Raw genomic sequence first — 23,563 nt, 5'->3', positions numbered from 1 at the left:
GAGTTTTGTGAAATAGTGAGTATGTCACAAGCAGTCTAGTGACTCTCTCTCTGAGTTTCCTGCTCTGGTATTCCTGCACTGAGTAGGGAATTAGAATACGTACCTTTAAACTCCCTTCCAGCTCTCAGTTTATGATTCTAACAAAAAGAAAATTAATAAGCACATCATACAGCACATGTTAGTTCCAGTCAGATCAGATTTCTATTTAGAATCCTTCCACTTCATTCTTCATCACTGGCACCCTTTTTTTTTTTAATTTCATATATAATATTGTACATGTTTCAATGCCATTCACCCAAATCATCCCACCCTCCCCCTCTCCCACAGAGTCCAAAAGACTGTTCTATACATCTGTGTCTCTTTTGCTGTCTTGCATACAGGGTTACTGTTACCGTCTTTCTAAATTCCATATATATGTGTTAGTATACTGTATTGGTGTTTTTCTTTCTGGCTTACTTCACTGTGTATAATAGGCTCCAGTTTCATCCACCTCATTAGAACTCATTCAAATGTATTCTTTTTAATGGCTGAGTGATACTCCATTGTGTATATGTACCACAGCTTTCTTATCCATTCATCTGCTGATGGACAACTAGGTTGCTTCCATGTCCTGGCTATTCTAAACAGTGCTGCGATGAACACTGGGGTACACGTGTCTCTTTCAATTCTGGTTTCCTCGGTGTGTATGCCCAGCAGTGGGATTGCTGGGTCATAAGGCAGTTCTATTTCCAGTTTTTTAAAGGAATCTCCACACTGTTCTCCATAGTGGCTGTACTAGTTTGCATTCCCACCAACAGTGTAAGAGGATTCCCTTTTCTCCACACCCTCTCCAGCATTTATTGCTTGTAGACTTTTGGATCGCAGCCATTCTGACTGGTGTGAAATGGTACCTCACTGTGGTTTTGATTTGCATTTCTCTGATAATGAGTGATATTGAGCATCTTTTCATGTGTATTTTAGCCATCTGTATGTCTTCTTTGGAGAAATGTCTGTTTAATTCTTTGGCCTATTTTTTGATTGGGTCATTTATTTTTCTGGAATTGAGCTGCAGGAGTTGCTTGTATATTTTTGAGATTAGTTGTTTGTCTGTTGCTTCATTTGCTATTATTTTCTCCCATTCTGAAGGCTGTTTTTTTACCTTGCTTACAGTTTCCTTTGTTGTGCAGAAGCTTTTAAGTTTAATTAGGTCCCATTTGTTAGAATGAGTGTTCTGCCTGTGTTCTCCTCTAGGAGTTCTATAGTTTCTGGTCTTCCATTGAGATCTTTGATCCATTTCGAGTTTATTTTCATCATTGGCACCCTTGTCCACATCTCCATAGAGTCCCCCCACGACTCCTGGCTTCTTTCCGCTCCCTCCACTTTTCTTCACTATAATACATTCTCTACATAGAAGTTAGAATGATATCATTGAAGCATAAATCAGACTATATCATTTCCCTCTTTGAAACCTCCTTGGTACTCTTCCTTGTACTAGAATAAATCTAAATTCCCCACTGTGGCCTACAGTGCCCTGCATGGACTAGACCCTACTTGCCTCTCCCGGCTCAAGATGCACCACTTTCTCCTTACCAGTTCCACTGACCTTATCTCTGTTCTTTGGAACATGCTTGCTTTTTACCTAGAGATTCTTTCACCTGCTCTTTAAATGACTGGTTCTTATCTCACTATGCAGGTCTGTGCTCAAATATCATCTTAGGGAAGCCTTCCATGGCCATGTGGCCTTGTTACTGCTGGTCATTCTCTTTCACAGTTTTCCTGTTTTGTTTTATTGATAGCAGTTAGTGCTATTTGAAAGTATTCATTTTCTATCTCCTCTGCTAGAATATAAACTTCTTGAGAGCAGAGAACTTTGATACACTGGTAATCAGTGTCCAGAATAAAACCTACCACATAGTAGATAGCGTTTGAGAAATGAACTGATAAATAAATAAATGCTATTCCCTAAAATTAAAAAGTTAACAAGTACTTCCAGGTCTAGCTGGTTAAAGTAACATTTCCTGAATTAACATACTTCTTATATCTTTTGCTCTGTGGGTTATCATGCATGTGTCTGTGCTAAGTCGCTTCAGTCATGTCCACTCTTTTCCATCCTCTGAACTGTAGCCTAGCAGGCTCCTCTGTCCATGGGATTCTCCAGGCAAGAATACTGGAGTGGGCTGCCATGTCCTCCTCCAGGGGCTCTTCCCGACCCAGGGATCAATCTCTGTGTCCTGCACTGACAGGCAGGTTCTTTACCCCTAGCACCACCTGGGGAGCCTGTGGTTACCATAGTTCTCCTCAGAAACAGTATAAACTCAGTCCCAAAGTGCGGGACACAGTGACACAGTGTAGGTAGCAAAATTAGCTGCTGAAAAATAGGGTTAATTGGCACATTAGAATTCTTAGTTTATTCTATTTTCATTGTTGAATAAACTGGTATTAAATATCTTTTCATCACCTCTTTTCCTTTGATTCCATTATGATTTAGGGAGCTTTATAGAAATAATCTTTTAATTCCTAGAGACCATCTGCAATTAACTTAATACATAAAACCTTTACTTAAACCCTTTTCTGCTTTCATCCTATGGAAAAGCTTAGTTACATTTCTTATACTCTCCTTAGGACTTTTTCAGTAGATGCTATAGGTTTGTTTTCTTAAAGGGAATGATTTAAATAATTGACTTTCTAAAGATTCCTAATGAGCTACTGTGTTTCAGAATGTAATACCATTGAGGGGGTCAGCCAGAAATAATACTAGTACGTGGAGCATTTGGGGAAAGAATTTCATTAACCAAGACCTACTTTATTGGGACAAATATGACACTCTTTGTACAAAGATCAGAGTCACAACAGTCTATTGGTTTTATAAATCTTATTTTTAGTTAAGCTGGCATAAGAATTTATAAAGCTATGCTGTTCTTACCAAGTCTTGTACCAAGACCAAATCATGATTCAGTGCCTTAAAAACGAGGTGGGGAGCTCATTACACAACATATGAAAAGTATACCTGTTAGTGTGAATTTGGATTTCCTGGTTAGGAGGCTTTATATCTTCTACAGTTTAACACTGTTAACTATAGTAACAATTCCAAATAAGTCCTTCACCACTAAGAGAACTATTTCTGTATTCCTTTACATGAAAGACTTACTTTTCTATTCTATATTTGTCTCATGTCTGTTTCCCCGTGGACTATTTTAAAAATACATTCCTGGATTCATAAATACATGCTAAACTGAGTCAGAGTTTGATGACATCCTGAGAAAACCCCCTAGTCGGTAGCACTACAATTTCCTTCTCTCCCTATGCTTCAGAACTCTCATGTTAATAGCAAATTAATCTTGAAAGCTTACAAAAATCTCTTGATTTTCATGAGAGCTTCAAGCGCATTTAGAACATGATTGAGTAATATTTGATAAGTAAATAATGCAAAAAAGATTGCTGGAAATATTGGGATAAATTATTTTAAAAGTTTAACTCATACTAGAAATAATATACTAGTGTTAGTCATCCAAAAACAATTTTGATGGAATATCACAATCTGAAACATTTGACTTAGAGCCACAGCAGTAGAAAAAAATGAAAAGCATCCAGCATGAATTTTTAGATTAGCTGCTTCATTTTCATATTGTATTGTTTAATGAAAATTAGTAAAATGTTGGAGAGTTTCATTAACACTTTTTCAAATATTACGTCGAAATGTTTCACAATTCTTGATTAGCAGAATTATCTTACTCCCAGTTTGAAAGACAAGAGGATGTTTGAAGTATTATAAGGAAAAAAAAAAGTCAGTGGGAAATATGTCCTAAATATTAAAAAATTAAGAATTTGAACATTGTTGACCTTCAGTTGCACAGTGGTGTCCAACTCTTTGTGACCCCGTGGACTGCAGCATGCCAGGCTTTCCCGTCCATCACCAACTCCCAGGGCTTGCTCAAACTCATGTCCATTGAGTTGGTGATGCCATCCAACTATCTCTTCATCTGTTTCCCCCTTCTCCTCCTGCCTTCAATCTTTCCCAGGCCCGGGGTCTTTTCTAATAAGTCAGCTCTTCACATTAAGTGGCCAAAGTATTGAAGCTTCAGTTCAGCCTCAGTCCTTCCAATGAATATTCAGGATTGATTTCCTTCAGGATTGGCTGGTTTGATCTCCTTGCAGTCCATGGGACTTTCAAGAATCTTCTCCAACACCACAGTCCAAAAGCATCAGTTCTTCAGCACTCAGCCTTCTTTATGGTCCCATCTCACATCCATACGTGACAATTGGGAAAATCATAGCTTTGACTGTACAGACCTTTGTTGGCAAAGTAATGTCTATTTTTTAATATGTTGTCTAGATTTTTCATACCTTTTCTTCCAAGGAGCAAGCATCTTTTAATTTCATGGCTGCAGTCAACATCTGTAGTGATTTAGGAGCCCCCAAAAATAAAGTCTGTCACTATTTCCATTGTTTCCCCATCTATTTGCCATTAAGTGATGGGACCAGATGCCATGAACTTTGTTTTTTGAATGTTGAGTTTTAAGCCAGCTTTTTCACTCTCCTCTTTCACCTTCATCAAGAGGCTCTTTAATTTCTCATCACTTTCTGCTGTAAGAGTGGAGTTATCTGCATATCTGTGGTTATTGCTATTTCTCCCGGCAGTCTTGATTCCAGCTTGTCCTTCAACCAGCCCAGCATTTTGCATGATGTACTCTGCATATAAGTTAAATAAGCAGGGTGACAATATACAGCCTTGACGTATTCCTTTCCCAATTTTGAACCAGTCCATTGTTCCATTTCCATTTTCAACTGTTGCTTTTTGACCTGCATACAGACTTCTCAGGAGGCAGATAAAATGGTCTGGTATTCTCATCTCTTCCAGTTTGTTGTGATCCCCACAGTCAAAGACTTTAGCATAGTCAATGAAGCAGAAGTGAGATGTTTTTCTGGAATTGTCTTGCTTTTCCTATGATCCAACAGATGTTGGCAATTTGATCTCTGGTTCCTCTGCCTTTCCTAAATCCAGCTTGAACATCGGCAAGTTCTCACTTCAGGGTTCACATACTGTTGAAGCCTAACTTGGAGGATTTTGAGCATTACTTTGCTAGCATGGGAGATGAGTACAACTGTACAGTAGTTTGAGCATTCTTTGGTGTTGCCTTTCTTTGGGATTGGAATGAAAACTGACTTTTTCCAGTCTGGTGGCCATTGCTGAGTTTTCCATATTTGCTGGCATATTGAGTACAGCACTTTCACAGCATCATATTTTAGGATTTGAAATAGCTCAACTGGAATTCCATCACCTCCACTAGCTTTTTTCTGCAATGATGCTTCCTAAGGCCCACTTGACTTCACACTTCAGGATGTCTGGCTCTAGGTGAGTGACCACACCATTGTAGTTATCTGGGTCATTAGGGTCTCTTTTGTATGTTCTCTGTGTATTCTTGCCACCTCTTCTTAATATCTTCTGCTTTTGTTAGGTCCATACCATTTCTGTCCTTTATTGTGCCCATCTTTTCATGAAATGTTCCCTTGATATCTCTAATTTTCTTGAGATCTCTAGTCTTTCCTCTTCTATTGTTTTCCTCTATTTCTTTGCACTGATCACTTAGGAAGGCTTTCTTATCTCTCCTGCTCTTTGCAACTCTGCATTCAGATCACTATATCTTTCATTTTCTTCTTTGCCTTTTGCTTCTCTTCTCATCTATTTGTAAGGCCTCCTCAGATAACCATTTTCCGTTTTGCATTGCTTCTTCTTGAGGATGGCTGCGATCACTGCCTACTGTGCAGTGTTACAAACCTCTATCCATAGTTCTTCAGGCACTCTGTCTATCAGATCTAATCCCTGAATCTGTTACTTCCACTGTACAGTTTTAAGGGATTTGATTTAGGTCATACCTGAATGTTCTAGTGGTTTTCCCTACTTTTTTCAATGTAAGTCTGAATTTGGCAATAAGGAGTTCATGATCTGAGCCACAGTCAGCTCCTTGTCTTGTTTTGGTTGACTATATAGAGCTTCTCCATCTTTGGCTGCAAAGAACATAATCAGTCTGATTTCTGTATTGACTATCTTTTGATGTCCATGTGTATAGTCATCTCGTGTTGTTGGAAGAAGATGTTTGCCATGACCAGTGTGTTCTCTTGGCAAAACTCTGTTAGCCTTTGTCCTGCTTCATTTTGTACTCCAAGGCCAAACCTGCTGGATATTTGAAGCATATATGTATATGATTCTTGTTAAAATTCATAGAATGTATAATTTATTCAAATGAAAAATTATCAAACTCTTTTAATTCAAGTACACACTCTCCTTACATTCATACAGATGTCAAAATTAAAGTTCCCAATTTGTATACATATGTGACCTTCTTTTTCCAGATACAAAACATTAAGAATAAAATTGATAAAAGGCTTGAAAAATCACAATTCTAAAATGAATCTTGGAAATTATCTTTACCAAACCTGTTATGTTACAGTTGAGATATTCTAGATCCAAATGTACAATGACTCCTTCAAGAACATACAGTTAATTAGGTACGGAGATAAGACCAGAGCTCAGTTCTCCCAAATCCCATGATTTTCTATTAATCATAGTACCTCTCAGAAAATAAGGGTCAGGGGCAGCTTGCATAAGGAAAATGGTATGTACACATCTCCCACCTACATTAAGAGTAGCCTAGCCACCCACATACAGATTCCATATGAATGGATTCCTGATATGTAGTTATTCTGCTATATATTATAATTCATTCATTCCATCTTAATTACATTGCTGTCTAATAATTATTGTTGTTTGCTTGCTAAGTCCTGTCCAACCCTTTTGCAACTCCACAGACAATAGCCCACTAGGCTCCTCTGTCCATAGGATTTCCCAGGCAAGAATACTGGATTGACTTTCCATTTCCTTCTCCAACTGTCTAATAGTCTTATTTAATATTTCTAAACTCCTAATTAAACCCACTAAACGAGTGGTACTCACACAGGAGCCATATTGCACCCCTACCCGTGAGACATTTGGCAATGTGTGGAGACATTTTTGTCACACTGCAGAAAAGAGAGAGTTCCAAGTGGTGTCTATTGCGTGGAGACCACTGATGCTGCTAAACATCCTATCAGACAGGTTTCTGTATTTAAATGATGAAGGGGAAGCTCTCTCTATCTCAGTTCAGTTCAGTTCAGTTGCTCAGTCATATCTGACTCTTTGTGACCCCATGAATCACAGCACGACGCCAGGCCTCCCTGTCCATCACCAACTCCTGGAGTTCACTCAAACTCACGTCAGCCTAAAGGAAAGTATATCATGAAACAAAATCAAGACTTCATTTTCATAAAGGCAAAATATAACATGCTGAGGTTTAAGGACATTCACTGACCAGTATTTTTCAAGTTTAATGAAAAAGAATGTTACTTTTGAAGGATCAGTTCAGTTCAGTCGCTCAGTCATGTCCGACTCTTTTTGACCCCCTGAACGGTAGCACACCATGCCTCCCTGTCAATCACCAACTCCCGGAGACCACCCAAACCCATGTCCATTGAGTTGGTAATGCCATCCAACCATCTCATCCTTTGTCGTCCCCTTCTCCTCCTGCCCCCAATCCCTCCCAGCATCAGGGTCTTTTCAAATGAATCAGCTCTTCTCATCAGGTGGCCAAAGTATTGGAGTTTCAGCTTCAACATCAGTCCCTCCAATGAACACCCAGGACTGATCTCCTTTAGGATGGACTGGTTGGATCTCCTTGCAGTCCAAGGAACTCTCAAGAGTCTTCTCCAACACCACAGTTCAAAAGCATCAATTCTTTAGTTCTCAGCCTTCTTTATAGTCCATCTCTCACATCCATACATGACCACTGGAAAAACCATAGCCTTGACTAGATGGACTTTTGTTGGCAAAATAATGTCTCTGCTTGTTAATATGCTGTCTAGGTTGGTCATAACTGTCCTTCCAAGGAGTAAGCATCTTTTAATTTCATGGCTGCAATCACCATCTGCAGTGATTTTGGAGCCCAGGAAAATAAAGTCAGCCACTGTGTCCACTGTTTCCCCATTTATTTGCCATGAAGTGATGGGGCTAGATGCCCTGACCTTAGTTTTCCAAATGTTGAGCTTTAAGCCAACTTTTTCACTCTCCTCTTTCACTTTTATCAGGAGGCTCTTTAGTTCTTCCTCACTTTCTGCCATAAGGTGGTGTCATCTGCATATCTGATGTTATTGATATTTCTCCCGGCAATCTTGATTCCAGCTTGTGGGATTAAATGGAGAGCAAATTTATCTGCAAAGGTAGTGCTTTCACTATAGCCAAATAACATCCATAATTATTCACATTAATTTGGTTTCTCTTATAGGAAATTAACATAGACAATTATAGTTTTATTATAAACTGTATGATAACCTTCTTTACATGCTTGTTTATATAATATCTAGAGAAAGTGAGTCACTTTTCCTTAGTAGTGGGTTAGGTAAAAGAATGAAAAAAACTAATAAATATTTTATTGTTGGAATAATAATTTGTTTTACTTGGCCTTATTCTATGCACTTATTTCATTGGGGTTGTCTTGCCCTGTCTTGTTTAGTTTGAATTTATTTCATTTTGTCATATTTGTGGTGATCTAACTTGTTCTGGATAACAAGCTCAGTAAAAATAGTTTCTTCTTTCTATGACAAAAAGCTTTTTCAAAGATAAGATAGATATTTTGTACTAAACCTTCAGTGCAATTTTCCTAAAAAATATGCTACGTAGGGTTAAAAGTTTATTTTTACAATGTTGATCCAAAATGGAGAAACTTACCCAGCTAGTTTCACTCTGAGCCTTTGTACATTTAAAAGGCTATGTCCAACACGAAATTTCTCTAACTTATCATGCAGCTTCTGGGTCAAAAGTTTTATGCATTTTCTGCTTTAAGTTGTAACCATAAACCATGCAAACTAAGAAACATTCAACGGACATGGTGTTGGAATACTCTATCCTTTTTTTAAGTTACTATGTGTTGTTGTTCTTCTTGTCACAGTATATTTAGAATCAACAGCCTTGGCATAAAAGATACTTAATCAAGCATAGCATCAAGATTATCCAAAACTCAGTTGAGGATAAATTTTGCTTTGTCACCTTTTAACCATAATCTGAATTTGAATCATTTGACCATCAAGTAAGTTAAATTTTGAGCATTCTTAACAGTGATTACTATTGTTCATTTTGGAAAAAGTCAGCATAACTTTTCATATTTTACTATATACCAAACTATATTAGTTTAGAAAATAGAATAGTTAAATGTTTAACTATTTTTAATTTCTAAACTAATACTAGTTAATTTTAACATCATTCATTCGTTAACAATCTTTGAACATCTACTGTGTATCAGGCACTGTTCCTGTTCTGGGAAATAAAGAGTGACTAAGACACTTTTAAAATCACTGCAGATGGTGATTACAGCCATGAAATTAAAAGATATTTACTCCTTGGAAGGAAAGTTATGACCAACCTAGACAGCATATTAAAAAGCAGAGACATTACTTTGTCAACAAAGGTCCATCTAGTCAAGGCTATGGTTTTTCCAGTAGTCATGTATGGATGTGAGAGTTGGACTGTAAAGAAAACTGAGCACCGAAGAATTGCTGCTTTTGAATTGTGATGTTGGAGAAGACTCTTGAGAGTCCCTTGGAGATCCGACCAGCCCATCCTAAAGGGAATCAGTCCTGGGTGTCCGTTGGAAGGACTAATGTTGAAACTGAAACTCCAATCTTTTTGGCCACCTGATGAGAAGAGCTGACTCATTTGAGAAGACCCTGATGTTGGGAAAGATTGAGGGCAGGAGGAGAAGGGGACAACAGAGGATAAGATGGTTGGATGGCATTATCAACTCAATGGACATGAGTTTGGGTAAACTCCAGGAGTTGGTGATTGACAGGGAGGCCTGGCATGCTGTGGTTCACGAGGTTGCAAAGAGTCAGACACAACTGAGCGACTGAACTAAACTGAAGACACTTTTAGAGGTCCGCAGGAATGCATAAGTGGTTAGTTGAAGAGGAGGAAAGTGTCAAGGTGGGTAGAGAGTTTTAAACAAGTATTGGAAGAATAATGGGGATTAAATAGAAAAGGGAAGGAGGAGCATTCCTGATCAAGAAAATAGTACATGCAAAAGAATGTATGTGTGATAGAACTTGGATGATTCAGAGATCCACAAGTAGTTGGTTATATATGGAGTTTAGGATGTGTTGAGGAGAGTAAGTGGAAATAAGTTCCAGAAAAAATAAGTTTTTGAAAAGGCAGGGGTGCACATTGACTAAGAACATATACTTTTGTATTTAACTGATAAGAAATTTATACTTCATTCACTAAGCAGCAAAAAGCCATGGGATGATTTTAATTAAACAATGATATATTTAGATTTCTATTTTATAAATAGAATGTAGTTAGCATAGTAGAAAGGAAAAAGTCAGTAAGTCAAACTAGTCGCATGATCTTAGCTAGGGCTTCTATAACTAATTGCCATGGACTAGATGGCTTAAACAACAAACATTATTTTTCATTGTTCTGGAGACTGGGAAATCCAAGATCAAGGTGCTAACAGATTCAATGTCTAGTGAGGGTTCTTCACCTGGTTTACAGATAGCTGCCTTCTTACTACAACCTCACATGTAGAGAAAGATCATCTCTCCATTTTCTCTCTTTATAAGGGCACTGCAATTCATAGAGGCTCCACATGATTTAATTAGCTCCAAAAGACCCCTATCTTGGAGACCAGGGCTTCAGTATATGAATGTGGGAGGGGACACAAACATAGTCCGTAGTGTGATCAGCACTAAACTAAGACATTTACAATAAGGATGGAGCAGTAGTATTTGGGAAAGATTTGGAGGTCAGATCAAGAGTAATGGGTAACCAAATTATAGTTAGATGTTGAAGGAAAAGATGTTGAAGAATACTGGACTTCCCTGGTGGCTCAGACAGTAAAGAATCTGCCTACAATGCAGGAGACCCAGGTTCACTTCCTGGGTTGGGAAGATCCCCTGCAGAAGGGAATGACTACCCACTCCAGTGTTCTTGTTTGGAGAATTCCATTGACAGATGAGCCTGGTGGGCTACAGTCCATGGGGTCACAAAAAGTCAGACATGACTGAGGGACTAACACTTTCACTTTTTCACAAGAACATTGAAGTTTCCTTTTTTTTACCATTTGGTGAATGGTAGATAGAAATAACAGGGAAAACATACTTATAATTAACATTTTTAAATTTTACATTTTTCAGTTTAAAATTAATATATTTGGTTTCTAGTGATATCAACAAAATATGAGATTATATATACAGCTTGTTCATGAATGTGGGTGATAGCTGAATTGAAGAACATAGAACCTCAAAATACTAAAATAACTTTGAATCTTATCACTTGCCTTGTACAAAAAGGCAATGATATCAGTTGAATCTTCATAGTTTTTTTATACCAAATCAAAACTATAATGTATACATACTGTGCTTTGTCTCCATTTCTCCTAGGGTCCCCAAGGACCAAGAGGTCAACCAGGGCCTCCAGTGAGTTTATTTACATTTATATCTGTTTACCATTGATGCTTATGCACCTGCTTGGTTTGAGATATCTACTAAGTACTTAATTTTTTTTTTTTTTTTTGGTATTATAGGGTCCACCTGGAGCACCTGGCCCAAGAGTAAGTCTTCTTGATTTTGTTCATTTTACCTTAGTATAATTTTTTTCTAAGCTTCTTCTATTAACTCTCTGTTAAAGGTATCCCTTTTGCCTACCTCTGTTCTTTTTGTTAATCTTATATAGGGTCTTCACAACTCTAATAGAACTTTAAATCTGGGCTTCAGACTTTTTGTCTATAAAATAGGATGATATCTCCTACTTTTTTGGATGGATTTGAGTTTTAAATAAGTAAAGTGCTCAGCACAATGTCTGACATAATTAGTACTCACAAAGAACTCCCTCCATTTCTTCCTGTTTCAGAATGCTAGCTCTCCTTCAAATGTTCTTTTTTGTCAACCAGAGTTCTCCACGTTTTTAGGTTTTCATGAATCCTTCTCAGCTGCTGGTGGCTGTGGAAGCCCTCGGACTTCTCGTGTATCAGTATTTGCTTGTTATTTATTATAACCCCACACTTGCTACTCCTATCTTTGAGGCGATACTTCTGTTGCTTCATTATCAGCTATCATCTCCTGGCCTCAGTGTTTCAGATTGATTTCTGTTGTGTGTTGTATCCACTGTCCTACTTGGTAATATTTTTGCTTTCCCACTTCTTACAAGAGGTTTCCTATCTTCAACCTCACCTATGCCCCATTTCTACAGAATTCTGGTCAAATGCAGCAGTCTTTGGTCTGATTTCCTGCCTAACCAAGATTCACTAATGGCTACACAGTTCAGACAAATGGCCAGTCCCATGCCTTCCAAGTCTTACTTACATGCTTCTCTGCTTTGGATCTTTGAAATTTCAGGCTGGTGGATCACTGGGAGTGCAATCCACTCCCGGCAGGTCAGGAATTCTTCGTTTCCCTCAGCTTTTCTTCAGGACAAGGAAAAACTTTCAAGCAAAGTGCCACAGGAAGATTGTCTCCTTGGAAACAAGAGATCTATTTCTCTAAAATTTTTTTTAAAAAATTATTCCCCCTTTCTGTCTGATCGGGATTGAAACCTTCCCTGGCATGAACATCAGTGCAAATGTCTTTTAAAAAAAAATCTTTACTCTCCGCTTCTCTGTTCTTCCTTTCCTCCTCAATCATCACACTGCATAGGTTAGAAAAACCCTGATCAGTTGCCTTGTCACTTTATAATGACTTTGATATATCATAGGTGCCTTCCTAATAAAGAACAAGTTGTAGAAAGATCATACATCATTGGTAAATTAAATGTGTTTAGTGAAAATGTTTACGTTAAAGTGCCAGATTTGTGGTCACCATTTCCCTCTCTCACTTGGAAAATATTTGTGTTCCTATACAGCCAAAATGAATTAGGACTCGTGAGAGAGTTTTGCTCTGAGAACAATGTGGATAAGAATATGTAACTTTGAGGAATCAGTAAGAGTATTAAATGAAAAAATATGTGTGCTGTATACTGTGTTGTTACCTTCAGTTCAGTTCAGTTCGGTTTCTCAGTCATGTCTGACTCTTTGCGACCCCATGAATTGCAGCACACCAGGCTTCCCTGTCCATCACCAACTCCCAGAGTTCACTCAGACTCACGTCCATCAAGTCAGTGATGCCATCCAGCCATCTCATCCTCTGTCGTCCCCTTCTCCTTCTGCCCCCAATCCCTCCCAGCATCAGAGTCTTTTCCAATGAGTCAACTCTTTGCATGAGGCGGCCAAAGTACTGGAGGTTCAACTTCAGCATCATTCCCTCCAAAGAAATCCCAGGGCTGATCTCCTTCAGAATGGACTGGTTGGATCTCCTTGCAGTCCAAGGGACTCTCAAGAGTCTTCTCCAACACCACAGTTCAAAAGCATCAATTCTTTGGTGCTCAGCTTTCTTCACAGACCAATTCTTACACCCATACATGACCACTGGAACCTTAGCTTTGGTTTTATCTATAAGAAATCAGGGCCAAATCCAATATCATGAAGCATTTCCCATATATTTTCTTCTAAGAGTTTGAGAGTTTTAGCTCTTACCTTTAATTATCTGACCCACTTTGGGTTAATTTTTGTTTATAAGTAAGAGTCTAACTTCATTGGGTTTCATGTGGATATCAAATTTTTCCAGCACTATTTGTTGACAGACTGTTCTTCATAGGGAATGGCCTTCACACCTTTCTCAAAAACTATTTAACCATATGTGTAAGGGTTTATTCCTGCACTCTGTTTCATTGATCTATGTGTCCATCTGTATGCCAGTACCACACTGTTTTGATTATTGTTAACTTTGTAGTAAGTTTTTAAATTAAAGTATGAAACCTCCGACTTTGTTGTCCTTCTTCAAAATTGTTTGGGATATATACTCTCTTTTATAGTTACTAGTATAGTTATCTTTACCAGTTATATTTATTTCTTCATGTGGATTCAAACTTCTGTCTTGTATCCTTTATTTCTGTCCAAAGGACTACATATGTTGTTTTTCTAGGAAGGGTTTGCTAGTGATAAATTACCTCAGCTTTTGTTTAAATAGGCATGTCTTCATTTTTCCTTCTTCTTGAAGGATAGTTTTACTGGATATAGAATTCTTGGTTGACAGTCTTTTTCTTTCAGCACTCCAAATATGTCATCCTACTGCTTTCTCACCTTTATGGTTTTTGATGAAAAATCCCATCCCTTGGATATGATGAGTCCTTCTCTCTGCAGTCAAGATTCTCTATTTTTAGCTTTCAACAGTTTGATTATGAGGTATCTAGGGGAATTCACAGGGAAGGCAATGGCACCCCACGCCAGTACTCTTGCCTGGAAAACCCCATAGATGGAGGAGCCTGGTAGGCTGCAGACCATGGGGTCTCGAAGAGTCGGACACGACTGAGCAACTTCACTTTCACTTTCATGCTTTGGAGAAGAAAATGGCAACCCACTCCAGTGTTCTTGCCTGGAGAATCCCAGGGACGGGGGAGCCTGGTGGGCTGCCGTCTATGGGGTCGCACAGAGTCGAACACGACTGAAGCGACTTAGCAGTAGTAGCAGCAGGGGAGTTCAATGAGCTTCTTGGATGCAGAGATTAATATTTTTCATCAAATTTGGGAAATTTTCAGCAATTATTTCCTGAAATATTCTTTCTGTCCCCTTTTTTCTGAGACTCCCATCATGCATACATTGGTATGTTTTATGGTTTCTGTAGATCTATGAGTCTATTCATTTTCTGCATTAATTTTTCTTTTTACTCCTTTGACTGGATAATCTCAATAAACTGTTTTCAAGCTCACTGATTCTTTGTTGTCTACTGAAATCTACAGTTGAGCCTCTCAAGTAAATTTTCATTTCAGTTACTGTTAACGTTCAACTGCAAAACTTATACTTGGTTCTTTTCTATAATTTCTATCTCCTTACATTTTTTATTTGGTAAGACATTTTTTTCATGCTTTAGTTCTGTAGACATGATTTCCTTTAGTTCTCTGAATATATCTAAAATAGCTAATCAAAGGTTTGTCTACTACATTCAGCATGTAGGCTTCCACAGGGACAATTTCCATTGATTGCTTGATTTTTTTCCCATGTATAAGAGTCACACTTTAATGTTACTTAGCATGGCTTGTCACTTTTTCTTGAAAACTGGACATTTTAAATAATATAGAGTGGCATCTCTGAAAGTCAAATTATTCACCCCAACCTTAGTGTTTAGTGTTTTTATTTGTTGTTTTTATTATTTAGTGACTTTTCCTAATAAAGTCTGTGTTCTTTGACATATGGGAACACTAAAGTCTCTACTCAGTTAGTTTGGTGGTCAACTAAGGGTTGAAGAGAGGTTTCCTTAAATGCCAGAACTAATGTTTCCCAGTTTTTGCCAAGGGTCTCTGTGAGCATGTTGGAGCATCCCTTCAGTTCTCAGCCAGGCAACTGACAAATTCTTATTTTCACAGAGCCTGAAGATGAGCCAGAGGAGAGAGCTTAGGACCTTCTTGTGTTTTTCTGATCATGTGCCCAGCCCTATGCATTTCCAGGAATATGTCACACCAGAGCATTTCAGAATTTCTAAGGACATCTCATTCCCTGATTTTTGCCTGTTTGCCCCAACTGTCTTCTAATGTTTCTAGCAGCCACAAAGTTAAACAATTCCATCTAAAATTTTTTTCATGTTCCTTAGGAAAGACTTTCTGCAGTGAGTGAGCTCTGAGTCAGGTAAAATAAAGACAGCCTTGCAAGTGGTGGCTTTAAGGGAACCACCAGACAGGTCAAATAACAACATTTCACTGGAAAGGAGGCTTTGAAGCAACTCTCAGCCCCATTCTACTCCCTCCTGTGGTTTCCAGGCGTCTTGTTTTCACTGCAATTGCAGGCTGTTGGTTTTCAAAGCTACCACAGAGCTGGAAAGAGAGGCATGGGAATAAGGCAAATTAAAGCTTTACAGAGCTCGCTGCCCTTCCTAAAATTCAACTATTTTTCTGAAGTGAATGCTCCCCGGATTTACAGCAAGCATTTTGTTAATTTCTGTAATTCTGAAATACTTCATTCTGACATTCTTTTTTCCAGTTTTCTCATTGCTTTTATAGAAGAGAGAATTCTGGGAGGTCATTAGTCCACCATTTTTCCTGTCTCCTAAGTCTCTGATCTTCAGCACACATTTTTTAAATATTCTGTGTGATAAAATGGAAGAGCATATAGATCAGTTCTGCTGCACTGAAGTACAATGGTTGACTCAAAAGTGCTTGTGGGATTCAGTTGCAAGCTGAACTAGCTGCTTTTTTCATGGAACACCATTTTGAATTGTCAGAATGACAGTTGTTTAAACATGAGGATTTGGCAGATATTTTCTTGAAAATGAATTAAGTGAGCCTGTCATTTTAAGGAGAACAACTGACAACTTGATACCAATAATAAATTTCAAGCTTTCAAGCAACAGTAACAATTGAAAGCTTGGATGTATTACAAGTTTGAAAACTTCCCAATAGTTATGTTTTTATGATGGGATTGGTGATGATGTTAATGAATGTAATCTTTTGATACAACATAATAAAACGTGTATTTGGAAGGACTGCATTATCTCATTAACCATTTTCCAAGTAATTGAATCATGAATTTTTTTAAAATCATGATTTTTAACAAAGTAGGTAAATGATTTTTTTTTAGAATCCATCTTGTAAGTTTAATAGATTAATAGATTTTAATATGAGTATAAAATTTATAGATAAGTTTTCAGACTTCGCATTTCAACTAACACTTAATTAACTCCCACTTGTCTAGTTACAGTATAATGTCAAAGAAGAATATCCACAATTATTTGAAAAGGCTACTAAAATATTTTCTTGCCAACTGCATATCTTCTTTTAGGCCGGATTTTCTTCATATAGTTCATATAGTTCTTCATATAGTTCCGCTAAAATAACATTTTAACAGATTGAAAATAGAAGCAAATATGAGAATCTAGCTATTTCCTATTAATTCAGACATTAAAGAGAATACATAAGTATAAAACAGTGCCATTCTTTTTACAAATTTTTTAGTTTTCAAAAGTTAATTTTTCATTAAAAATATTTATATTAACATGTAATAGGTTTATTTAACACATTTTTAAATTTTATATTTTTAATTCGTACTATGGTAAATATCAAAAGCTATAATTCACATAAATAAAAGTTCTTTAAAGCCCTTTACATTTATTTATTTAAAAGTACAACAGGGTCCTGAGTCAGAAGAGCCTGAGAACTGCTCATTGCTAGTTTTTCTATGATCAAAGCTCTAATGACAAATAAAGATGGCTGTTGTTTCCTACTTAAGTCGTGTCCAACTCTTTGGGACCCCGTGGACTGTAGCCCACCACACTCCTCTGTCCATGGGATTCTCCAGGCAAGAATACTAGAGTGGGTTGCCATTTTCTTCTCCAGGGGACCTTCCCGACCCAGGGATCGAACCCAGGTCTCCTGCATTGCAGGCAGACGCTTTAACCTCTGAGCCACCAGGGAAGCCCATCCTACTTAAGTCAATTGCCTATTTAGTGCCATAATTTTTTTTTGACCCATGTCCAAAATCTGCCAGTTCTCACAAACATGATGGTCAGAATTAACTTGCATAGGATTTTTAATGCTAAAGCCTTTCTTCTTGAGTAGGCCATGCTTCTCTATCTCTAGGCCTTTGTGTTGGCACCTCTGCCTAGAAAACTCTCCCACCCATTCTCCTAACAATTCATATTTATTCTTCAGATCTCAGTTCAAATATCACTACCTCCAGGAAGCCTATGCAGATCTATTCCTTCCAAGTCTCTTATATCCTCCAAATTTGATTAAATAAGACTCCATAATTTCTCTTATAGGTCCATGCACTTTTCTTTAATAGCACATATCCCAATTTGTAAATGTGTTATGTTTTAGATTACTTGATTGATGCCTTTTTTGACCTCTAAACTTTAGCTCTACAAGGGCAAGGTTGTTTTGTTTTGTATTATTTGCTTACCATTTTATCCTCAATATGTGTTTGGCGGCATACATATGCAAATATTTTCCAACATGAAAACCACATGTTGAGGCAAGGATGAGTATATTTTGTTGATTGTGCCATCATTTTAAATAGTTTTCCAAAGTATCAACCATGAGTTATGGGAGATGTTGAAAAGAGTTTCTGTTATATGGACTTGCAAGTAAAAAGATATCTCAGCAGTACAATCATTCTGAAAGAAATCAGATGCTTGATTTGCTCACACAAATGCCATTTCACAGAATTTTCTCCCAATTTATGCTTCTTAGTTCCCAAGCTTTTTTAAAAATAAAATACAAAAAGACTTTTTACTAATGGTTATTCTGGGTCTTTCTCTAAAAATATCTTTTATTAAATTCTGGAGGAGATTATATTTATGTTGTATTATTTCTTTTGGGACTTGACACATTTTCCAACTTCAGAAATTGTTTTTAAGACCACAGAAGTATCAGATTAAACTAATGTGGTGAATACCTCAGGACAGTAATATTTTATTCTACTTCTTCCAAGAATGTAGCTGTTAAAAATTACTACAGTTATTTATTCTTCACTTTACAATTTATTAACGGAGGGGATCATATTTCATTCTTCTTCCATGTAAGTAACTTTTGTGTGTGTTTTCAGGCAGCAGAGACAAATAGTTTTTCATTTGCAAACTCTGGACTTTGGTCCTGTTTTAATTAGGAGACTTTTGAAATTTGGATGAAGGCAGCATATTGTCCTTTCAGATAGCTAGGCAATATTTGTGAGATCAGTCTAACCATAAGAGTTACAAATTCAGATAATAAGTCTAGTATGCTTTAACAGCAGTGCTTTCAGAATTTATAGCCTTTACTTTAGAGCACTCGGTGTTGATCTTATTGCTAATCGCAAATGGTTTTGTTTTACACAGAAACAAATGGATATCAATGCTGCTATTCAAGCCTTGATTGAATCACATACTGCCCTACAGATGGAGGTAATATATCTGCCTTTATTTACATTGGCACACTCAATCTACAAATTAAACAGAAATATTTTTTCAGAGGCCAAAATGTGACTTTATCTCAAGGCCTGTATTTACAAGAGTTTAAAAGTAATGAAACCATTTTTAAGGACAAAGAAAACAATTTTGATAAACAGAAATACATGTATAAGATTTTTAAGGAAAACATTTAAAACAAAAATATTGTCAAAGGATTTTCAAAATAAGAATTTGGTATTACAGAAGAAAATAATTAAATGAAGTTAGCCATTTCTTAAAATGGCATCTATCTAGCATCATTATTCATTTTTCTTAAGCTCTATTTATTCATTGTATATAGGGGTTCTTTTTAATTATGCTGTAGGGATAGTAATTGTTCAGTTTTAGGTCAGCTTGAAAAGTAGACTTTTGAGTGTGAATTTAACCTCTTGTTAGGATCAAGATTAACAAAACACAAATACTTATAGTTAAGTATAAACTGTTCTTTACATCCTACTCTCAACTCACTGCACACAATAGGAGTACACTTTTCTTCTGTCTTGATCTTTGTTGATCACTTGGGTTACATACTGGTAATGACCACTCTATGCTTCTTTGCTAATATGATTTTCATGATGACTTGGCAGAGCTACCAGAATACTGAAGTAACTTTAATTGACCACAGTGCAGAGATCTTCAAAACCTTGAACTATCTTGGCAATTTACTACACAGCATCAAGCATCCTCTTGGCACACGAGATAATCCAGCACAGATCTGCAAAGATTTGCTTAACTGTGAACACAAAGTATCAGACGGTAAGTTATTGGTTTCCTTAAACTGTGATATTTCATTTCATCATTTCAGTGTGTTTGAGATTTCTAGTGTATTTATGCCAAATCTTATGATTTTTGATAAAACCATGGCAGAGGCATTTTAAGGTCATCAAGAACCAAATACATACTTCTTAAGGTAAATATGGTTTCTGATATCAAAGTATCATTTTTTTAAGGGTTTGCTTTATAAAGATCTTCTACTACAAAATCTGACATATCCCCAGATTTTCTTACCCCATCTATGTCACTCGCTTATACTCTGTGCTTAGAATACATGTTAAAAATAAAAAATAGAAAAGGTTAACTTTTGAACTAACAGACAATATTATCTGTCAGGACCACCAGAGTTGGCAACATGAAGAAAGAGATCATAGTTCCCCCCTCTATTACACTCCCTAAAATTAATTTTTACATAAAATGGGATTTAAATGCCTCATTTTGGAATCTGACTGTAAAGATGGAGGCTTGTCATGCTTGGAATCGTCTCATTCTCACATTGATACCTCAAAATCCATTAGCCAGAGTGGCAAAAATAGAGCCATCAAGCAAAAGGTTTAAAGCAAGTGGAGGAGCCATTACCATCTGATGATCAACAGAGAAACCCTGTCTGCTACAATGTCATTTTAATTTTAATTTTGATGAGGTCTATATAGTCAGCTATACAATCAATTATGAGTAGTTATTTTTGGTAAAAACTCTAGTCCTAACATACAATGATACATATGCTGATTTGACAATAAGTTACTTAATCCTGTAGGATGGACAGTAGTTCATATTTTATTTTTTATACACATGTGTTTACATGCAAATATACATGTATAAATATATATTTGTCTAAAAGCATCTTCCATTCTAGAAGTGTAGCAAAAATATTTGTTTTATTTATATTAATAAAATGTTTAACTTCTATAGATGTCTCCTACCTTAGATTATCACAAAAACAAATAATATGTCTAGTTATAGCTTCTCATCATAATCAAATTTGACTCTTTCCTATATTTGAAAATATATTTCTATAGAACTGAAAGGAACAAAGACATTATAGGGCATACCAATTACTAAAATCTAATTCAAGGTCTGCCTTCTTCATAGGAGAAATAGCTAAGTTGTATGGCTTGCAAGGTATCAGGAAATTATTTATGCCCAAAAATACTTTCATCACTAGGAGATTGTAAGTGCAGTAGAAAAACACAGGACAACAGGGAAGGGGGATGTGATAGAAAGTAGGGTTGAGGGTGAAGTTTTAAATAGAGTAGGTAGATAAATCATCTCTGAGAAAGTGACATTTGAGCAATATCAGGAGGAGGTAAGGGAAGAAGCCACAAGGAATCTGGGGGAAAGAGCTTTCCAGGAAGAAAGAACAAATGCAAAAACCCTGAACCTGTGTTTAGCATGTCCTATTAGCACGAAGGTTAAGGTGACTGGAAGAGGTACGTAAGGAGAAGAATGGTAGGAAATGAAGTCAGAAAGATGTCAAGAAACCAGATTATATAGGATATTATAGGCTAATCAAAAGACTCCAGCTCTTACTCTGAATAGGATGGAAAGTTTTAGAAGAGTTAGAGCAAAGGAATGACAAGACTTGACTTAAATTTTGAAAATGTTACTCTTGGTGATGTATTGCAAATATAATGAGGACAGGGTAGAAGGAGCCATTAAGAAAGCTACAAAATTAATCCAATAAGGGATGATGATGTTCTGGACTAGAGTTAGTGGTGGGAAAGTGGTAAGAAATGGTTAAATCTTTAGATAAGCTTTAAGGTAGAGCCAACAGGTTTTTTTGTTGATAATTCAGATATGGATTATGAGAGAAACAGAATGATAAAGAATGACGCTAAGAGTTTTGACTAAAGGACTGCTAAGTCGCTTCCGTCGTGTCCAACTCTGTGTGACCCCATGGACTGCAGCCTACCAGGCTCCTCCGTCCGTGGGAGTTTCCAGGCTAGAGTACTGCAGTGGAACTAAAAGTGTGGAATTGCTGTCTATACAGATAGAGAAGCAAGTTTGAAATCAAGATGAGGAGTTCAGTTTGGGATGTATTTGAGATGTCTGTTAGACATTCAAGGAAGTATGTCAAGTAGGTAGTTGTCTATTCAGGAGAGAGGTCAGGAGAGAGGCCCTGGTTATGGATAAAATATATAAAGTAATTTACATATAAATAGCACCTAATGCCCTGAAACTCTCTAGGACTACCCTAAAGAGTAGATTTTTTTAAAGTTCTAAAAACTGTGCCTTAGAACTCTTCCATGTTTAGAGATCAGGCAGTTGAGGAGGAACTAGCAAAGAAAACTAAGAAGAAGCTGTCACTGAGATAGGAGAAAAAGTAGATGAATGTGAAGAAAATGTTTGCCTGAAGAGGCAGGGATCTACTGGGCCAATGTCAAGTTAGGTGAAGACTGAAAAAGGCTACTAGATTTACTAATGGGAAGTTCTTTGATGCTCTTTGCAAGAGCAGTTTAGAGGCATGGTAGCAGTTAAAACTGTCAGGTTTTAAGAGAAAATGGTGGAGCTGGAGAGTTTCCACTCTCAGTTAGGAAGCCGGTAATTCAATTTGCCTAACTAAATTTTTAAAAAGTTAAAAACAAAATACTGACAAAGTAGAAAGGATTTTGAAGAACACAGCAGAGATGGGCACACACTTACAGCTGCTTTTGCCCTGGATGCGTCCAGCGACTGAGTAGTGTAATAGGGGATCGAAGGTTGGAATCCGAAGCCCACAGATGGTGGGGATTCAGGCTTTCAAAGGTCTATACTCTGGGAGTAAAAATGATGGGATCAAAGAATTATTGGAATCAGGACACTAGAGGGAATGAGCCAAAATGAGAAGAGAGGTGAAATCATGGAGGAGATCTAGCTGTAGGTAATAAACCTAAAAAAAGACTAGGGCATGGCCTTGGGAGTTAATGATGAAAGTAAGCAGAACAGGAGAAGCGTACAAAAAAATTGGTGGGAAAGAACTGGAGGAACTGAGTAGAGGTCAGAATATTTACAAATATCAACCACATGGATGTAAAATCACCTTGAATTAGGTTATAAAGAGCTAGCCAAAGGCTAAAATCAAAGAAATAAAGCTGATGATGGCAACAGGAACAGGTGACAGGCGATAGAGTGCAATGACAAAAATTTCAGTGTTCTCAGACTGAAAGCAGGGATAATGGTCTGAAAGTGGCAACAAGGAGCAAGAAAGACCCCTTCCTGACTCGGGCACAATGCTGTAGAGGCTGTGGCAGAAAGGGCTTGCATGGAAGCAGTGTTCTCAGGAGAGAGCCAATTCTGAGTTCAAGCATTTAGGCCTACAAAAGATGTATTATTGTATAATGCTTATATCCTAAAAAAATATGAAGCCCCCTACCAATTCACCAGTGAAGAACAATGCCTGAGTTCAAAGCACTCCAACCCATGTAAGAATGAGATCTTGCTTGATAGAAAACCTTTTATAAAGCTTATATGTCCGCTCACATAGTCAAGGAAACTATTTCTTGAATGAGAGGAGATGATGAGTTAAGATATATGTCTACCTCTTTAGTTAAGACTGTAAGCCTGCATCAGATCCTGGTTTTTAAAAAGCCAGCTTTAATTTCTACAAACTACAAAATGTCCAACATTCTGAGGAAATCGGAGCAGGGAGAAATGGGATACAGAGGTGATATTAGGACTTTTTCACCCTTTTCTTCCATATTTCAGTATAGATCAGTGATTCTCCAAATATCATCCATGAACTAGAATTAGATGCAGGTTCTCAAGCCCCATCCCAAATGTAATGATTTAGTAACTCTAGGGGTGG

At 37.2% G+C, this 23,563-nt stretch overlaps 1 protein-coding gene across 1 annotated transcript in view; it reads left to right on the top strand.

Annotated features, from left to right (window-relative positions):
• The window catches only part of COL24A1 (collagen type XXIV alpha 1 chain), a 396,719-nt gene that overhangs the window by 364,921 nt on the left and 8,235 nt on the right, over positions 1–23,563 (top strand). Inside the window, exons 55-58 of the mRNA XM_018045691.1 lie at positions 11,443–11,478; positions 11,586–11,612; positions 18,895–18,960; positions 19,593–19,761. Coding sequence (XP_017901180.1) covers positions 11,443–11,478; positions 11,586–11,612; positions 18,895–18,960; positions 19,593–19,761 — 298 coding nt within the window. The remainder of the gene's footprint in view (positions 1–11,442; positions 11,479–11,585; positions 11,613–18,894; positions 18,961–19,592; positions 19,762–23,563) is intronic.

The sequence above is a fragment of the Capra hircus genome, chromosome 3 (genome assembly GCF_001704415.2).
Source record: "Capra hircus breed San Clemente chromosome 3, ASM170441v1, whole genome shotgun sequence".
In the NCBI taxonomy this organism is placed as follows: Eukaryota; Metazoa; Chordata; class Mammalia; order Artiodactyla; family Bovidae; genus Capra; species Capra hircus.
This window is presented reverse-complemented; position numbering and strand designations above follow the sequence as displayed.